Source organism: Epinephelus lanceolatus, chromosome 3 (genome assembly GCF_041903045.1).
Source record: "Epinephelus lanceolatus isolate andai-2023 chromosome 3, ASM4190304v1, whole genome shotgun sequence".
In the NCBI taxonomy this organism is placed as follows: Eukaryota; Metazoa; Chordata; class Actinopteri; order Perciformes; family Serranidae; genus Epinephelus; species Epinephelus lanceolatus.
This window is the reverse complement of record NC_135736.1, coordinates 50,396,559-50,412,500: the sequence shown is the minus strand read 5'-3', so window position 1 is coordinate 50,412,500 and position 15,942 is coordinate 50,396,559. Positions and strand designations below refer to the sequence as shown.

At 46.7% G+C, this 15,942-nt stretch overlaps 1 protein-coding gene across 1 annotated transcript in view; it reads right to left on the bottom strand.

Moving 5' to 3' along the window:
• Positions 1–15,000, bottom strand: part of srd5a2a (steroid-5-alpha-reductase, alpha polypeptide 2a) — a 20,868-nt gene extending 5,868 nt beyond the window's left edge. The window contains exons 1-2 of the mRNA XM_033625020.2: positions 14,698–15,000; positions 6,789–6,952 (exon numbers count right to left, since the gene is read on the bottom strand). Of these exons, the coding sequence (XP_033480911.2) occupies positions 6,789–6,952; positions 14,698–14,981 (448 nt within the window). The 5' untranslated portion in view covers positions 14,982–15,000. The remainder of the gene's footprint in view (positions 1–6,788; positions 6,953–14,697) is intronic.
• Between the last annotated feature and the right edge of the window lie 942 nt (positions 15,001–15,942).

Genomic DNA, 15,942 nt, shown 5'->3' with positions numbered 1-15,942 from the left:
CAAATCTGTTTGTTGGTTTTTATCCTGATTATTTGTTTTAATTAACTGAGTCAAAGAAAATATTTTACTCTGAGACACTGGTCTTTTTACAGTTTTTCTCGATTGCTAAGATACATTTCTGGAAAGCTGCTCTCCTTTTCTCTAAACTGTGAACACAAAACCCAATTTTCAAGCTACATTCACAAAACCTCAGACTCTTCTTGCAAAACCAAACTTTCACCTCAAAACAGTTCAATCTGTGCTCAAAACTGAACTATGTTGTCAAATCGTGCCCCGAGTCAATCAAAATTAAAAACACTACTGAGCAGTCACTAAACACTAGAAAACACACAGAACAGAAAACAGAAAACACATAGAAAAATAGAAAACACAATGCTCAGGACATGAAGCTGTAGAAATAAATGTTTATTGTTCACTGTAGGCTAAATGCATGTTGCAAAACAAAAAACCTGTGCATTTAGCACTTGTATACAGTAAGCCTACGTAAAAATAAAGTACAAAAATATACAAATGAGAAGTGCATTACTCAGCCACAGCATCATTTCTCCGCACTGGGTCAGGCCACAGGACTTCATCCACATCACAGGCCACATTTTGTCTGGCCAGGCAACGGGGGAAAAAACCCTGGCATGCCGTATCCAGGCTTGGCATGCCTCCACACCTATGTCACCACAGGCTAGTTCCATGGCTTGCAGGAGATTTACCCTGGTGTAAGGTTGGCGTTCATATACCTTCCACCGCCATGAGGAGAAGAATTCTTCAATGAGGTTCAGGAAAGGGGAGTACGGTGGAAGGCAAAGATTGATAAAACCTTGGTTCATATTGAACCACTCTCTAACCTGGAGGGCTCTGTGAAAACTCACATTGTCCCAAACAACAACATAGATGGATGCTCCTAACCAGTGCTCTCTGAACTGGCTTATATATGTTCCCTCGCATCATTAGCCACAAGTGTGATCAATTTTGAGTTGTTGTGTTCAACCGGTGACACCTGTGCTTTAATTGTGTTTGACTTTTGCCACCTGTGCTCACCATTATGCAACACAGGTGCATCACAATGAAAATGTGTTGGCAAGTTGTGTCTAAACAGGTGAAAAGTGCTTATGGTTTTGCCAAAAGAGTGACTGATTCAATCAGTGGGTTCAGGCAACTGAGCATTTGGTTCAGACAACAGGGTTTAGTGTTTTAGCAATTGAGAAAAACTGTAATCTTCAGATCATATTAAACATTTCAGTTAATGTATTCAAGTCAAACTGACTGTTGATTTAGTCAAACTTTATCTGACTAAAGATTTGACCTTCTCATCATCTCAATCAATCAATTTTATTTATAAAGCCCAATATCACAAATCACAATTTGCCTCACAGGGCTTTACAGCATACGACATCCCTCTGTCCTTATGACCCTCACAGCTGATCAGGAAAAACTCCCCAAAAAACCCTTTAACGGGGGAAAAACGGTAGAAACCTCAGGAAGAGCAACTGAGGAGGGATCCCTCTTCCAGGACGGACAGACGTGCAATAGATGTCGTACAGAACAGATCAGCATAATAAATTAACAGTAATCCGCATGACACAATGAGACAGAGAGAGAGAGAGACAGAGACAGAGAGACAGAGAGAGAGAGAGATTTTTTTGATTTTTTAACAGTACTTTATTTACAGTTGGTTTAAAAACAAACAAACAGTTATACACTCAATATATCAGTTGAGGAATGATGCAAATTCTAGTTCTCTCTCATTCACTCGGCACAGCAGCTCCTCATGAGCCCACTGCTGTTCAAACACATCAATGTTCTCTGTGATCCTGTGGAAACAAAACTCCAGCCTCAGTCTGGTCTTCACGTTGTGCCTCCACAGGATCACAGGGTCAAGGGTCGGCCCACCCTGCAGTTTGTCCCTACGAGTCAGGTAGATTGACATTTTTGCTTCACCAATTAAAAAATTTAGGAGTTGGCACTTTGCTTTTTCTGTTTTTTTAAAACCAACTCCACAAATAAAAACAGGGGCAGTAAACAGGACGCCAAATAGGCTAAAAACACGGGTTAAAACATTAAAAATCTCTGCCAGTCTCCTGCACTCAGTAAAAACATGGAAGATGCTTTCGGTCAGCCCGCAGAATGGGCACTCCTTTAAAACACTGTGATTAAGAACAAATAAAAAGGCATTAGTTGCAATGGCACCATGCAAGATCCTCCACTAGAGATCTCCGGTTCTCTTTTTCAGAGGAGGTTTGTACAAAGTTCTCCACTGTGGGCTCAGCCCACCCAGCCTCTCAGTCCACACACACTCTGCTCTGTCACACAGCTGTGTTCTGTGGATAGTTTTTACACAGCTTGTGTACAGAGTCTTTTTTTCAGCTTTTTGCAGGCTTAGTTCTTCCTCATCAGTGTGTTTCAGCAGGGGGCCGCTGAGCTCCGTGAACCCTGGGCACAGGTGGATCTCTGGGTACGGGTCTGTGGGGTCGGGCTCAGCTTCTCCCCTGCTGTGTTTGAGGAGAAGGACCTTCTCCCTCTCTGTCAGCCTCCTCCTCCAGAGCTCCAGACTCCTCCGCATCAGGCGGACAGAGCGCACCCCCAGCACCGAGCCCAGAGCCTGGCTGTGTGTCAGCGCCGGTCCTGCTGCATCTACCAGCTGGCTCAGGCAGATGTGTTTTGAGCTGCACAGCGCCCCCATCAGCCCAGGCACGGTGCTGCAGGACACATCCAGCCTGGCACCACAGACTAGAGGCTCCTTCAACAACCAGTACAGAGAGTCACATTTCTCACTTCTTTTGCCTTTAAACAGCGCCCAGGATTTAAAAACATCCTGATAAAAAGGAGGCAACCCACCTAACTTTAGGAATTTAAAATCAGTTAAAAACAGAGTAGCATCCAGCCCCAGGTTATTGACACGCCTCAGTATGCAGCTGGCCACATCTCTCCACACCAGATCCTCAGGTCCAGTCAGATATCTCTGAATAAACTGGAGCCTGAAGGTGGCTGTTCTACTAGCCAGGTGGACCAGGCCCTGGCCCCCCTCATCCCTGGATAAAAACAACACAGACTGTGGAACCCAATGCAATTTATTCCAGAAGAAATTGACCATCTTTGCTTGAATTTGAGCAATGAGACCTGGTGGAGGGTCCAGACAGGCTAACCGGTGCCATAGAAGAGAGGCCACCAGGTTATTTAAGATCAGGACCCTCCCTCTAAAAGACATTTGTGTGTGGAGCCACCTCCACTTAGCTAGTTTACTGTCTATTTTTTTTTTCTGTAAGAAAGAGAGAGAGAGAGAGAGACAGAGAGAGAGAGAGAGACAGAGAGAGAGACAGAGACAGAGAGAGAGAGAGAGAGACAGAGATGATGATGGAAAACAGGCTGGTCAGGTGGTCTGATGATCAGTGACATCACCTCGTCTCTTTCTCCCAAACTGTTGCTGTCATTGTTAACTGCTGTCCTGCTGGTGAAGAGCTGACGAGGCGCGAGCAGCACAACAAACACGACTGCTTCAAAAATATTTTGTCTCCTCTTTTTAGCAAAGCTTCTGTTTCAAACGACATTTTGGTCTCGTCTCCTTTCAAAAAAAATATTGCAAGTTAACAGAGTCACAGTTCGAATTTCATGACATCAGTAAATAACAGAAAAGCTTCCTGTTGTGCTGGAAATACACACCGCTCTATAAACTTAGGGAACCAAGTCTCTCACATGAGATCCTGATGAAGACTGAAGCGTAAAATCTTTACTGATGAACACTGTATAATTAGTTGAGAACAAAATGACGTAACAACAGTCAGTGGGAGCCGAAACCATCGACCAACTGAGGGCTGGATTCAAAATGAAAACATGTAAATCACAGGCTGATCTAGCATGTGTGACTTTATCACATCAGCTCATCATGTGACTCAGCAGTGTGTTCGGCCCCCGCCTGCCTGTATGACCTCCTGACAACAGCTGGGCTCCTGATGAGTCGGAGGATGGATCTCCTCCCAGACCTGGATCAGGGCATCAGTGAGCTCCTGGACTGTCTGTGGTGGACACACCGATACATAACGTCCCATAGGTGCTCAGCTGGATTTAGGTCAGGGGAACGAGAGGGCCAATCAATGACATCACTGCCTTCATCATCCAGGAACTGCCTACACACTCTGGACACATGAGGCCGGGTCCTGCACCAGGAGGAACCCAGGGCCCTCTGCACCAGGAGGAACCCAGGGCCCACTGCACCAGGAGGAACCCAGGGCCCTCTGCAACAGGGGGAACCCAGGGCCCTCTGCAACAGGGGGAACCCAGGGCCCTCTGCAACAGGGGGAACCCAGGGCCCTCTGCAACAGGGGGAACCCAGGGCCCTCTGCAACAGGGGGAACCCAGGGCCCTCTGCAACAGGGGGAACCCAGGGCCCTCTGCAACAGGGGGAACCCAGGGCCCACTGCACCAGGAGGAACCCAGGGCCCTCTGCAACAGGGGGAACCCAGGGCCCTCTGCAACAGGGGGAACCCAGGGCCCTCTGCAACAGGGGGAACCCAGGGCCCTCTGCACCAGGAGGAACCCAGGGCCCTCTGCACCAGGAGGAACCCAGGGCCCACTGCACCAGGAGGAACCCAGGGCCCTCTGCAACAGGGGGAACCCAGGGCCCTCTGCAACAGGGGGAACCCAGGGCCCTCTGCACCAGGAGGAACCCAGGGCCCTCTGCACCAGGAGGAACCCAGGGCCCTCTGCACCAGGAGGAACCCAGGGCCCTCTGCACCAGAAGGAACCCAGGGCCCTCTGCACCAGCGTAAGGTCTGACAGTCGCTCTCAGGATTTCATCCTGATACCTAACAGCAGTCAGGGTACTGTTGGCTCTGACATGGAGGTCTGTGTGACCCTCCAAGGATCTGCCTCCCCAGACCATCACTGACCCACCACCTAACCAGTCATGTTGGATGATGTCACAGGCAGCATAACGTTCACCACAGCGTCTCCAGACTCTTTCACGCCTGTCACATGTGCTCAGTGAGAACGGGGCACCAATGGTGGACCTGCCAGTCCTGGTGTTCTCTGGTGAATGATGGAGCTGCACGGTGCTGGACTGTGAGCACAGGTCCCACTAGAGGACGTGGGGCCCTCATGCCACCCTCATGGAGTCTGTTTCTGACAGTGTGGTCAGAAACATGCACACCAGTAGCCTGCTGGAGGTCATGTTGTAGGGCTCTGGCAGTGCTCCTCCTGTTCCTCCTCACACAAAGGAGCAGATAGCGGTCCTGCTGCTGGGTTGATGCCCTTCTACGTAGGGATGGGTCACGATTTTCAAATTTTCGAACAGTCGTTTTATTTTGAAAACTCGATGTTTTAATGCGACTATTACTATTCGAAGTCTTATTTCCCCCTTTATTTGACATGCAATTCAGCTCCTAACCGCACGAGGGCAGTATAGGATTGCTACAGCGGTGTGAGATGGGCTACCAGCTAGTTTGATGCTCTTCTACAAACAGGAGAAACATGCAGAGACTACTACAGTCATCAAAAAGTTCGGTGCTGAACAACTTCAACAAAATAAACGAAAATGAGGTGCAGTGCAAACTCTGTGAGGCAAAGCTTGCGTATCACAAGTCTTCAACAAGTATGCACAGTCATTTGAGAGCGAGGCACGCAGGAGGTGGCGAGGGACCGTACGGCCGGGCTCAGCGGCGCAACACGTCTGCAGCGCGAGTCCCGTAGCAGCTCGCCCCCGTTAATCAATTACAGCGGCTCCACCGGCAACGGGAGCAGCGCGACAACCCCCGTCTGTCGTGCGACAACTCTCTATTTTATGCGGCTCTTCTATTTTTGTCGCGCTACGCTCCCCTACGCGACCCCCCAGCAGATTAAAACTACATGAAATAGTGTGCTAAACGAGCACAATGTGTTGAGTGAATGAATAAACCATTATCAGAGGTGATATGTGATGATTTTTTTTTCATGCATTTACCCATGTTTATCCGTGACACTGTGTAAATGTCCGTGGCGGACATTTGAAAGCGAGTAGACGACAAACAGTACAGTAAACTTGTAGATAACTCAAATATATGTAATAACTTAGGTGGAAAATGCTTTAACATTTCATGCAGCCTCTCGGCTCAGCAAACAGTAAACAACCCCGCTGGCTTCTCTACATGTCGCTTCTGTACGCAGTCAGTGGAGCCCAAATGAATACGCCATGACACTACGCTGACGTGACGCTTTGCAGCCGGTGGAGCCCGGCCGTAATGATGAATGGATCTCTGTGTGCGTGGCTCCGGGAGAGGAAGGGGGACGAATAGTTGCCATGATTTTTGAATAGTGTTTTTGCTTGTGCTGCCCATCCCTACTTCTACGGCCCTGTCCAGCTCTCCTGGTGTAACGGCCGGTCTCCTGGTGCCTGGTATCAACCTGATTGGGCTGCAGGTAGCGCCTCATGCTACCAGTAGTGACAAGGACACTAGCAGAAGACCAAACTAGAGAAGAATCAGTCAGGAAGGATAAGAAGAGAGCAACTGTCTGTGGACACCACATGTAAAACCATTTCCTGTTTGTCTCTTTGATTTGACCCAAAGCAGCTGAAACTGATTCACAATCACTTGATTTATATCCCTGAAGTTTAACTGCCTTCCTGTTATACTGTGACCATGAAGTGTTCCCTTCAGTTTTTTAAGCAGTGTATATCAGACAGTAATGCTTCCTGTTGTGCAGTGTCCTCATCATCGTCTCATCAACCTGAACAATGACGGGTTTTGCAGTATTTTAGAACCAAGAGACAAAACATAAATAACTCAGACTGGTGATCAGGTCATAAACCTGGTATTGTGACTCACCTGCAGCCAGACGAGCCTCGGTCAGCCAGCTGTCTTCAAACTGGGCGCAGTGCAGCAGGTGGTGTCCCTGCAAGAAGCCATTGAGGGAGCAGAAGATGGCGGCGAAGAGGACGATGTTCAGTGGGATGGGGCGTCCTCTGGTCAGGAGGGCATAGATAAAGCTCCTGCAGAAAAGTCACACATAGTCCTATTTGTTTTTTACAATTCTCATGTTTTTGTTGTGCTTTTGTACACCCTGAACACCCCGAGCACCCCGAACACCCTGAACACCCCGAACACCCCGAACACCCCAAGCACCCCGAACACCCTGAACACCCCGAACACCCCGAGCACCCCGAACACCCCGAACACCCCGAACACCCCGAGCACCCTGAACACCCCGAGCACCCCGAACACCCCGAGCACCCTGAACACCCCGAACACCCCGAACACCCTAACACCCTGAACACCCCGAGCACCCCGAGCACCCCGAACACCCCGAGCACCCTGAACACCCCGAGCACCCCAAACACCCTGAACACCCCGAGCACCCTGAACACCCCGAGCACCCCGAACACCCCGAGCACCCTGAACACCCTGAACACCCTGAACACCCCGAGCACCCCAAACACCCTGAACACCCCGAGCACCCTAACACTCTGAACACCCCGAGCACCCTGAACACCCCGAGCACCCTGAACACCCTGAGCACCCCGAGCACCCTGAACACCCCGAGCACCCTGAACACCCCGAAGAGAGATGGAAGAGTCCATCTCAAAAACAAAAGGGCTGCTGACAACAGACAGAAAACAAAGTATGGTGGCAGGTGCAGAATCAATCAATCAATCAATCAATTCAATTTTATTTATAAGCCCAATATCACAAATCACAATTTGCCTCACAGGGCTTTACAGCATACGACATCCCTCTGTCCTTATGACCCTCACAGCTGATCAGGAAAAACTCCCTAAAAAACCCTTTAATGGGGGAAAAAAACGGTAACCTATCAACTCCTTAAACAAGTTCCAACTGAGGCAAGATTTCACATTTTAAAAGGACATCAACATAAGCAGCGATGAAGCAACAATCTTTCCCTGAAAGACAACTTGCTGACGTGCTGACGTATTGCGGTAAGTGAGTTGTGTCATTTCCGGTGTTTCTGTGACAGCGTCTCTGTACTGCTCTGGTGAATTCTGCTAGCCTGCTTTCTCACTTCAGTTGCTTTAACGTCTGCTTCAAGTCTTAACCCACAGTGGTTCTGTTTAAGCACTTATAGCTCTCCTCCTTTCTACGACTTTCTTGCTAATCTCTTAGCTGTTGTTTGCACGTTACTAGCCTTGGTAGCTACATTAGCTTTACAGTTAGCGATGGCTTCTCCTTCTGCTCTTTCTTGCCCGGTGTGCCAAATGTTCAGTTATGCCTCTGCCTCCTTTAGCGACAGTGGTAAATGTAATAAGTGTAGCTTATTTGCTGCGTTGGAGGCGAGGCTTAGTGAATTAGAAGCGCGGCTCCGCACCATGGAAAACCATTCAGTAGCTGCGGTAGTTAGCCAGCCCCCTGTAGCCAGTGCGGAGCCACATAGCATAGCCTTAGCCTCTGCTAACTGTCCTCCAGTAACCCCCGTGCAGCCGGGAGGCTGGGTAACTGTCCATGAGAGGCGCAGCTCCAAGCCGAAGCCCACGGCTCACCACCAGCCTGTTCACGTTTCCAACTGCTTTTCCCCACTCAGCGACACACCCGCTGAGGATAAAACTCTGGTTATTGGCAGCTCTATTCTGAGAAACGTGAAGTTAAAAACACCAGCGGCCATAGTCAAATGTATCCCTGGGGCCAGAGCGGGCGACACTGAATCAAATTTAAAATTGCTGGCTAAAGCTAAACGTAGATTCAGTAAGATTGTTATTCACATCGGCGGCAATGACACCCGGTTACGCCAATCGGAGGTCACTAAAATTAATATTGCCTCGGTGTGTGAATATGCAAAAATGATGTCGGGCTCCGTAGTTTTCTCTGGACCCCTCCCAAATCTGACCAGTGATGACATGTTTAGCCGCATGTCATCATTTAACCGCTGGCTGTCAAGGTGGTGTCCAGCAAACGATGTGGGTTTTGTTAATAATTGGCAAACTTTCTGGGGAAAACCTGGTCTTATTAGGAGAGACGGCATTCACCCCACTTTGGATGGAGCTGCTCTCATTTCTAGGAACCTGGCAAATTTTATTAGTAATTTAAATCCCTGACAACCCAGAGTTGAGACCAGGACAGAGAGTTGCAGTCCTAAACGCCTCTCTGAGCTTCTAGTTCAGTTACCCAGCCATAGTTTTCATAGTTTTATACAAACGGTGTCTGTCCCCCGACCACCTAAATTATTTAAATCTAAAATTAAACAAAGAGGAGTTGTGCATAACAACCTCATAAAAATTAAAACCTCTTCTGTGACAGAAAGACAAAACAGGAGAATTAAATGCGGACTGTTAAATATCAGGTCTCTATCGTCTAAAGCAGTGTTAGTAAACGAATTAATATCAGATAATCATATTGATTTACTCAGTCTCACTGAAACCTGGCTGTGTCAAGATGAATATGTCAGTCTCAATGAGTCCACTCCTCCCAGTCATAATAATACCCACATTCCTCGAGGCAGCGGCCGAGGAGGGGGAGTTGCAGCCATTTTTAACTCTAGTCTGTTAATCAGCCCTAAACCTAAACTAGATTATAATTCATTTGAAAGCCTCGTTCTTAGTGTTTTACATCCGACCTGGAAACATCCTCTTTGATAAAGCTTATAGTTAGGGCTGGCTCAGGCTTGCCCTGTACCAGCCCCTAGTTAGGCTGACTTAGGCCTAGTCTGCCGGAGGACCCCCCTATAATACACCGGGCACCTCTCTCTCTCTCTCTCTCTCTCTCTCTCTCTCTCTCTCTCTCTCTCTCTCTCTCTCGTATTCTATTACTGCATCTTGCTAACTCGGCCATTCTGGATGTCACTAACTCGGCTTCTTCTCCGGAGCCTTTGTGCTCCACTGTCTCTCAGATTAACTCATATCACAGCGGTGCCTGGACAGCGTGACGTGTGTGGTTGTGCTGCTGCCGTGGTCCTGCCAGATGCCTCCTGCTGCTGCTGCCATCATTAGTCATTAGTCATACTTCTACTGTTATTATACACATATGACTATTGTCACACATGTATACTATCAGATATTAATATATACTTTCAACATACTGTACCACAGTAGCCAGAACTATAACTATAATATTATTACTTTCATTAATGTTGTTGTAAGCTACTGTCATTACCGTCTGTCCTGCATCTCTCTCTCTCTCTCTCTCTCTCTCTGTCTCTCTCTGTCTCTCTCTCTCTCTCTCTGTCTCATTGTGTCATATGGATTACTGTTAATTTATTATGCTGATCTGTTCTGTACGACATCTATTGCACGTCTGTCCGTCCTGGAAGAGGGATCCCTCCTCAGTTGCTCTTCCTGAGGTTTCTACCGTTTTTTTCCCCGTTAAAGGGTTTTTTGGGGAGTTTTTCCTGATCAGCTGTGAGGGTCTTAAGGACAGAGGGATGTCGTATGCTGTAAAGCCCTGTGAGGCAAATTGTGATTTGTGATACTGGGCTTTATAAATAAAATTGATTGAACTTCTTAAAGCATAAAGAATAAAGCTTGCAGATATTTGTGTTTCCGACGCTGAGTCGTAACATGGCTTTAACCTTAGGACAAAATTAAATATTTGACAAACAAACAAAACTCCCCAGAACTCACTGTGACTTTGGTCGCCTCCAAAACATCTTCTACTCTGTGGTCTTTTTGGCGAGACTGAACCATATGAGGCCAGCTCCATAAACAGAAAGTGAATTTGCGGATGCTAGGATGATAAAAGAATAGCTGCCTTACTCTGCCTCTGATTGGCTTATCCTGACATTTTTACGCAAACCTTAACCAATCCCATTCCTCTTGCCTAAACCTTACCAATTCAACCAATGAAGGCAATCATATATACTAGCCAATCAAAGGGAGAGCAGGGCGGGTCATTCCTTCAAGAATTTGCATATTTGCAAATGGGTAAGTCTGTCCTTCACTAAGTGAGTGATGATGTGAATGTTGGTGTTTCCCCAGTGAACATTACTCTCTCAAAATAAACACTGGCAGTTATTGGGAGCCAGAATAGAAGGAGTCATGGCTCAAAACCAGCCGCCACTGCCCGTCAACAAAAACAAAGACAACTATGGTTAAATGTGATAAGACCAAAGGACTGGACGGAGGCCATCATCAAAAATGCTCACATGTGCAGCGCACACTTCATATCAGGTTAGGGAAAAAGTATTTCCTGTTGTAGGGATGAATAAGGTTATGTGTATTAAGGGTTATCATGTCCACCTCATCAGAAACTGGGGAGGGATTAAGAGGAAGATTGGATTTCTCTGCAACGCTAACTTTTTAGCACATTAGCTAACATTAGCTTCCATAGCAAAACAAACAAGTGTGGTCCTCCTTTGTAAGATTGGCTTCCTGTGACATCATCCATCCACTGAGTGAGAGCATACGGGTCGGCCAGTCTGGTCCCGTTGGTCAGTGTTTACTTATTCAAGTAACACTGGCGGTCCCGGAGAGTGAGTGACCTGACATGGTGCGTTGGTAAATTCAGTCTGACGCTCTACACTAAAATGAGAGCCCTGTTGGTGGAAGAAACGCAGCGTTATATTTCTACATGAATGAACCAACGGTTAAGTTAATCACACATTCACTGCGCTCGGCGCTCTGCTGCTCCGTCTCCACAGACAGAGTGTCCAGAGTGCGCTCTGCCACTCTGAGAGTGCGCTGCTCTGGATAACCCAACGCTACATTCAGACAGCGCTCCCAATTTATCAACGCTCCAGTTTGTGTCAGAGTGCGCTCCCACACTCACAATGAGTGTTTCTGAACGCACCACTCACATCATCTTCCTCCATCGTCTAAAACAAGACAACACAACTTGTTAGCTAGTGCTAGCTAACTGTTTTGCCTCCAGCTAAGCCCCGCCCACCTACAAACATCGTAGGGACGGTTCATCCACAACTTTTCACAGTAGAAACAAAAACAATGCTCGGTGGAAACTTTAGATCTTCGTCTTCTACTAATACATTAACATCCGTCTCTTTCTTTAGCCTTTTAATGATCGTTATGACGACATGCCTGACCACACTGCTGAACACATGTATACTCTGAGTTTCAGTTTGTTGTCTGCTATGCTCCGTCTGTGTCACGATGTTGACATGACACTGTACATTCTTGTTATGACTGTTATGACTGTTTCTTTGTGAAGCTCTCTGATCAACACTTGTTGATTTTCAATGTCCTCTACCGACCTGCCCTGACTTGTTATGGGCGGAGCTTGGCTCTGATAGTGGCAGATCAGTGGCTGGAGAGCAACAACACGAGACAGTCATGTAAGTCTGAGACTGAAGGTCTCATGGATGTGTAAAGAAAATATATGTCACTGCTTCCTGTTTGAAATTAAAAGCCCTCTACCCCATATGGCCCAGCCACAAACCGAATATGACCTCATCTTGTTTTTAATTTAACCCCAAAAGATGATGTCGTTAGCTAATGATATGCTAACTGTTGGCTTTGGAAAGACGCCATGTGACTGGCCTTCATCCAGTTTGACATCATGTTTGTTTAAGCTGATAAACACACTGCTGAGGAAATCAATCTGAACATCTAACTCAGAAAATCAGTTTCTTAAAATGTCCAAATCCTTAAAGTAAGTAAGTAAAATGTATTTGTATTAAAACACAAACCAAGAATACATACATCCAAACATACAGAGACACAGAATGAAACAGCAGCAGCTGTTGCAAAACTAAATCACTAAAGACAAGGACAAGTTGAAGAATGCCTGCCTATACAGGTAGGTTTTAAGGTGCTTCTTAAAAACTGCAACCGATGCTGCGGCTCTCAGGTTCTGTGGGAGGGCGTTTCACAATCTGGGTGCAATGGACTCAAAGGCCCGGTCACCTCTAGTTCTAAGCCTAGTGCGAGGAACTGCCAACAGGCCGTGATCGGCCGACCTAAGTGTCCTACTGGGAACATAGACATGCAGCAGGTCAGACAGATACTCAGGTGCCTGATCATGAAGGGCTCTGAAAGTTAAAACAAGGATTTTGAACTGGATCCTAAAGCTGACAGGAAGCCAGTGTAGGGAGGCCAGGACGGGAGTAATGTGGCAGTTTTTGGGTGATTTGGTTAACAGCCTGGCAGCGGCATTCTGCACCAGTTGGAGGCGATCTACATGAGTTTTACTGAGACACATGAAAAGAGAGTTGCAGTAATCCAGAAGTACCAAATCTGATACAGCTCCGTCTGATGTCTCTGATGTGTCCTCTCCTCTTTCATTAAAAAAACAAAACTTTATTTTCTGTATTTGCTAATGTGCTAACTTTAGTGCAGATCAACACTCTGCTCTCGTGTTTCTGGGCTGAATGAGGACAGGTAAATGTTTCACTTCAGTGTGTCTGTGCGACTTTATACATCACCACATTTTAAAGGTGAAACATTAACATTTTTCTCCACTGTAACAGCTCTACTCTTGTATAAAATCATCACACACACTTAGTGTCCAGTTTATTAGGAACCCCTGACTGTAGAGGGTTTACTTTGTGTTTCGTGTGGTCAGACCTGTTTACACAGAGACAGTGGATAAGTGTGCATGAATTAAAACACATTTCAATGTGTCATGTGATCACCCCCGCCAAAGAACACGCAAGGTCTGCAAGTCCACCAGGTCTGATGCTCACACATGTTCAATTTTGGAACCAATTATTAGTATTATTAACCCTGTAGTGTCACATTGGAAGCAGAGTCCAAACTAAAATAAATGTATGAGCAAAACAAAAAGTCCAAGACGTAGCTTTTTAACACAAGTTGACCCCAAATGCATTTCCTTAAACTCTGGTGATCTCAGATCTGGTTGGATTTGACACTCAAATGTTTTCCTGCAGCTCGTTCTCATTCCCACCTCGTCAAACATCGCCGCTTTAAAGGCACCTCTCAGCGTGGTATGATATGCTGCCTGGCAGTGTGAGTTCATAACGACATCAGTTTGAAACGCTGCCGGTGACAACATAACGTAAGGAGCTGTAGAGTCCCTACAGGGAGGTGGAGGGGTCAAAAAACACTGGATGTTCAGCCAGGAGGCCGCTGCTCGCTTCTCGAGTGAATGTTGAGTCAAACCATGATGTTTTTTAAAACTTGAGCACGTGCTTTAGTTACAGACGGGAATAAACATAAATTTGAGGTGTTTTACAGACAATGTAGGTTTGTTTTGAAAAAGACTTTCTGCATGTGATGGGCAGAAATATTACATTACACCACATCCCAGAATTTCAACATCAGACACAGGAGGATACGGAGTGCGTCACATGTAGACGCGGCAGTCGACTGAAGGAGCTGAAGGAGTTTTTCTCTACACTGTGTGGTAGTTAAACCTGTTTGAACATCAGACCTGGTGGACCTGCCGCCATCGTGAATTTGACCTCTAACTGTCCTCAGAGGTCGAATCTGACTCCACATCTGAGGATGAACATTAAAGAACTCACTGACAGTGTTTCATAAAGTCATGTGTTTTAGAGCTCAAATATTTAACTCTGACTCTCCTTCCTGTCCTGTGAAAAGCTTGTATCTCCAGATGTGGTGCGTTTGTGATAAACTGAAGGATGACGCGTTCCTTTATGAGCTGTAAATTAAACTCAGCTGTCATGAAGCTGAAAATATTCTGGTTCTGTGACAGAGAACAAACATGATGGTCTGATACATGAAACCACTCAGACACCTTAATACAGCAGGGACAGGAAACACGTCACTGACACACTCTGACTGTACATTCTTTCACTTCAGTGAGGCTTTGCATGTATTTTTACTGATTGCTGTGTGACCATAAGGTGACCTCTGACCTGTGGAAGTAGTGCAGCATGAAGGTGCAGAGCAGCAGCGCCCCCCCGGTTCTGTCCCCGGTCGTCCCCGGTTCCTCGGTGAGCAGCAGCAGCAGCGGCAGCAGGAAGGCCGGGACTTCCTGCAGGAACCAGCCCAGTCTGGCCGAACAGCAGCAACAACGAACCGTCGTTGGCGCGTAGCGGCCGTACGGCGTGCATGTGTAGCTCTGTCTGAGCAGGTAAGCCGCGCCCCCGATAATCAGAGTCCAGCTCAGGAAGGAAACAACTGCGTCCTGACACTCCATCACCTCTGCTGACTGAGGACTGATGACGGAGGGGAGGAGACAGACACACAGACAGACACACAGACACACAGACAGACACACAGACACACACACAGACACACAGACACACACACAGACACACAGACACACACACAGACACACAGACAGACACACAGACACACAGACACACAGACAGACACACAGACACACACACAGACAGACACACAGACACACAGACAGACACACAGACACACAGACAGACACACAGACAGACACACAGACAGACAGACACACAGACAGACACACAGACAGACACACAGACAGACAGAGAGATAAAATAAAAATAATGCTGAGTGAAAACTGAAGCCTACTTCACAAAATCACCGTTTTCAATTTACCATTCACAACAAAGTGCTCATGCAAGAAGGCACAATGGAAATGCACAGAGCTTTGCAGTTGCAAATGTGATAGATAATTGGATTATACTGTACATGAAAAAAATATTTTATAGTGTTTAAAAGGGAAGCTAATATAGTTCAATTGAATTCAAATCATTCATGTCATCCATTCCAGATGCTTTTGTTGAAAATCATGTGAATACATTCCCAGAATTAATATTTTTATTTGATCTTGGCATGAACAATTATCTAGTGACAGTGGTGTGCACAGACTTTTTGAAGGGCAGGGGCGAAAAGAAAAAAAAGGGCACTTTAGCGTGCATTTTGGCTCCCAAGAGGCGAATATGTTTTTCGTAGGCGGAATCCGGGAAAAATTCGCAAAAGTCCCGCCCTCAAGTGCTAGTATAACGACTTGCCTGTCATTAAAGTCGTTTGAGAGGATGAGGTCCTGTATGTTTGTGTGACGCGCTGCTGCTGGTTCATAAGCACGCTGAGTCCAGGAAAGTTTCAATCATTTAATACTTAAAAACATCACAGCTACTTCAGCGGCTTTCAGGTTACACACGCCTAAAGGATGGTAAACG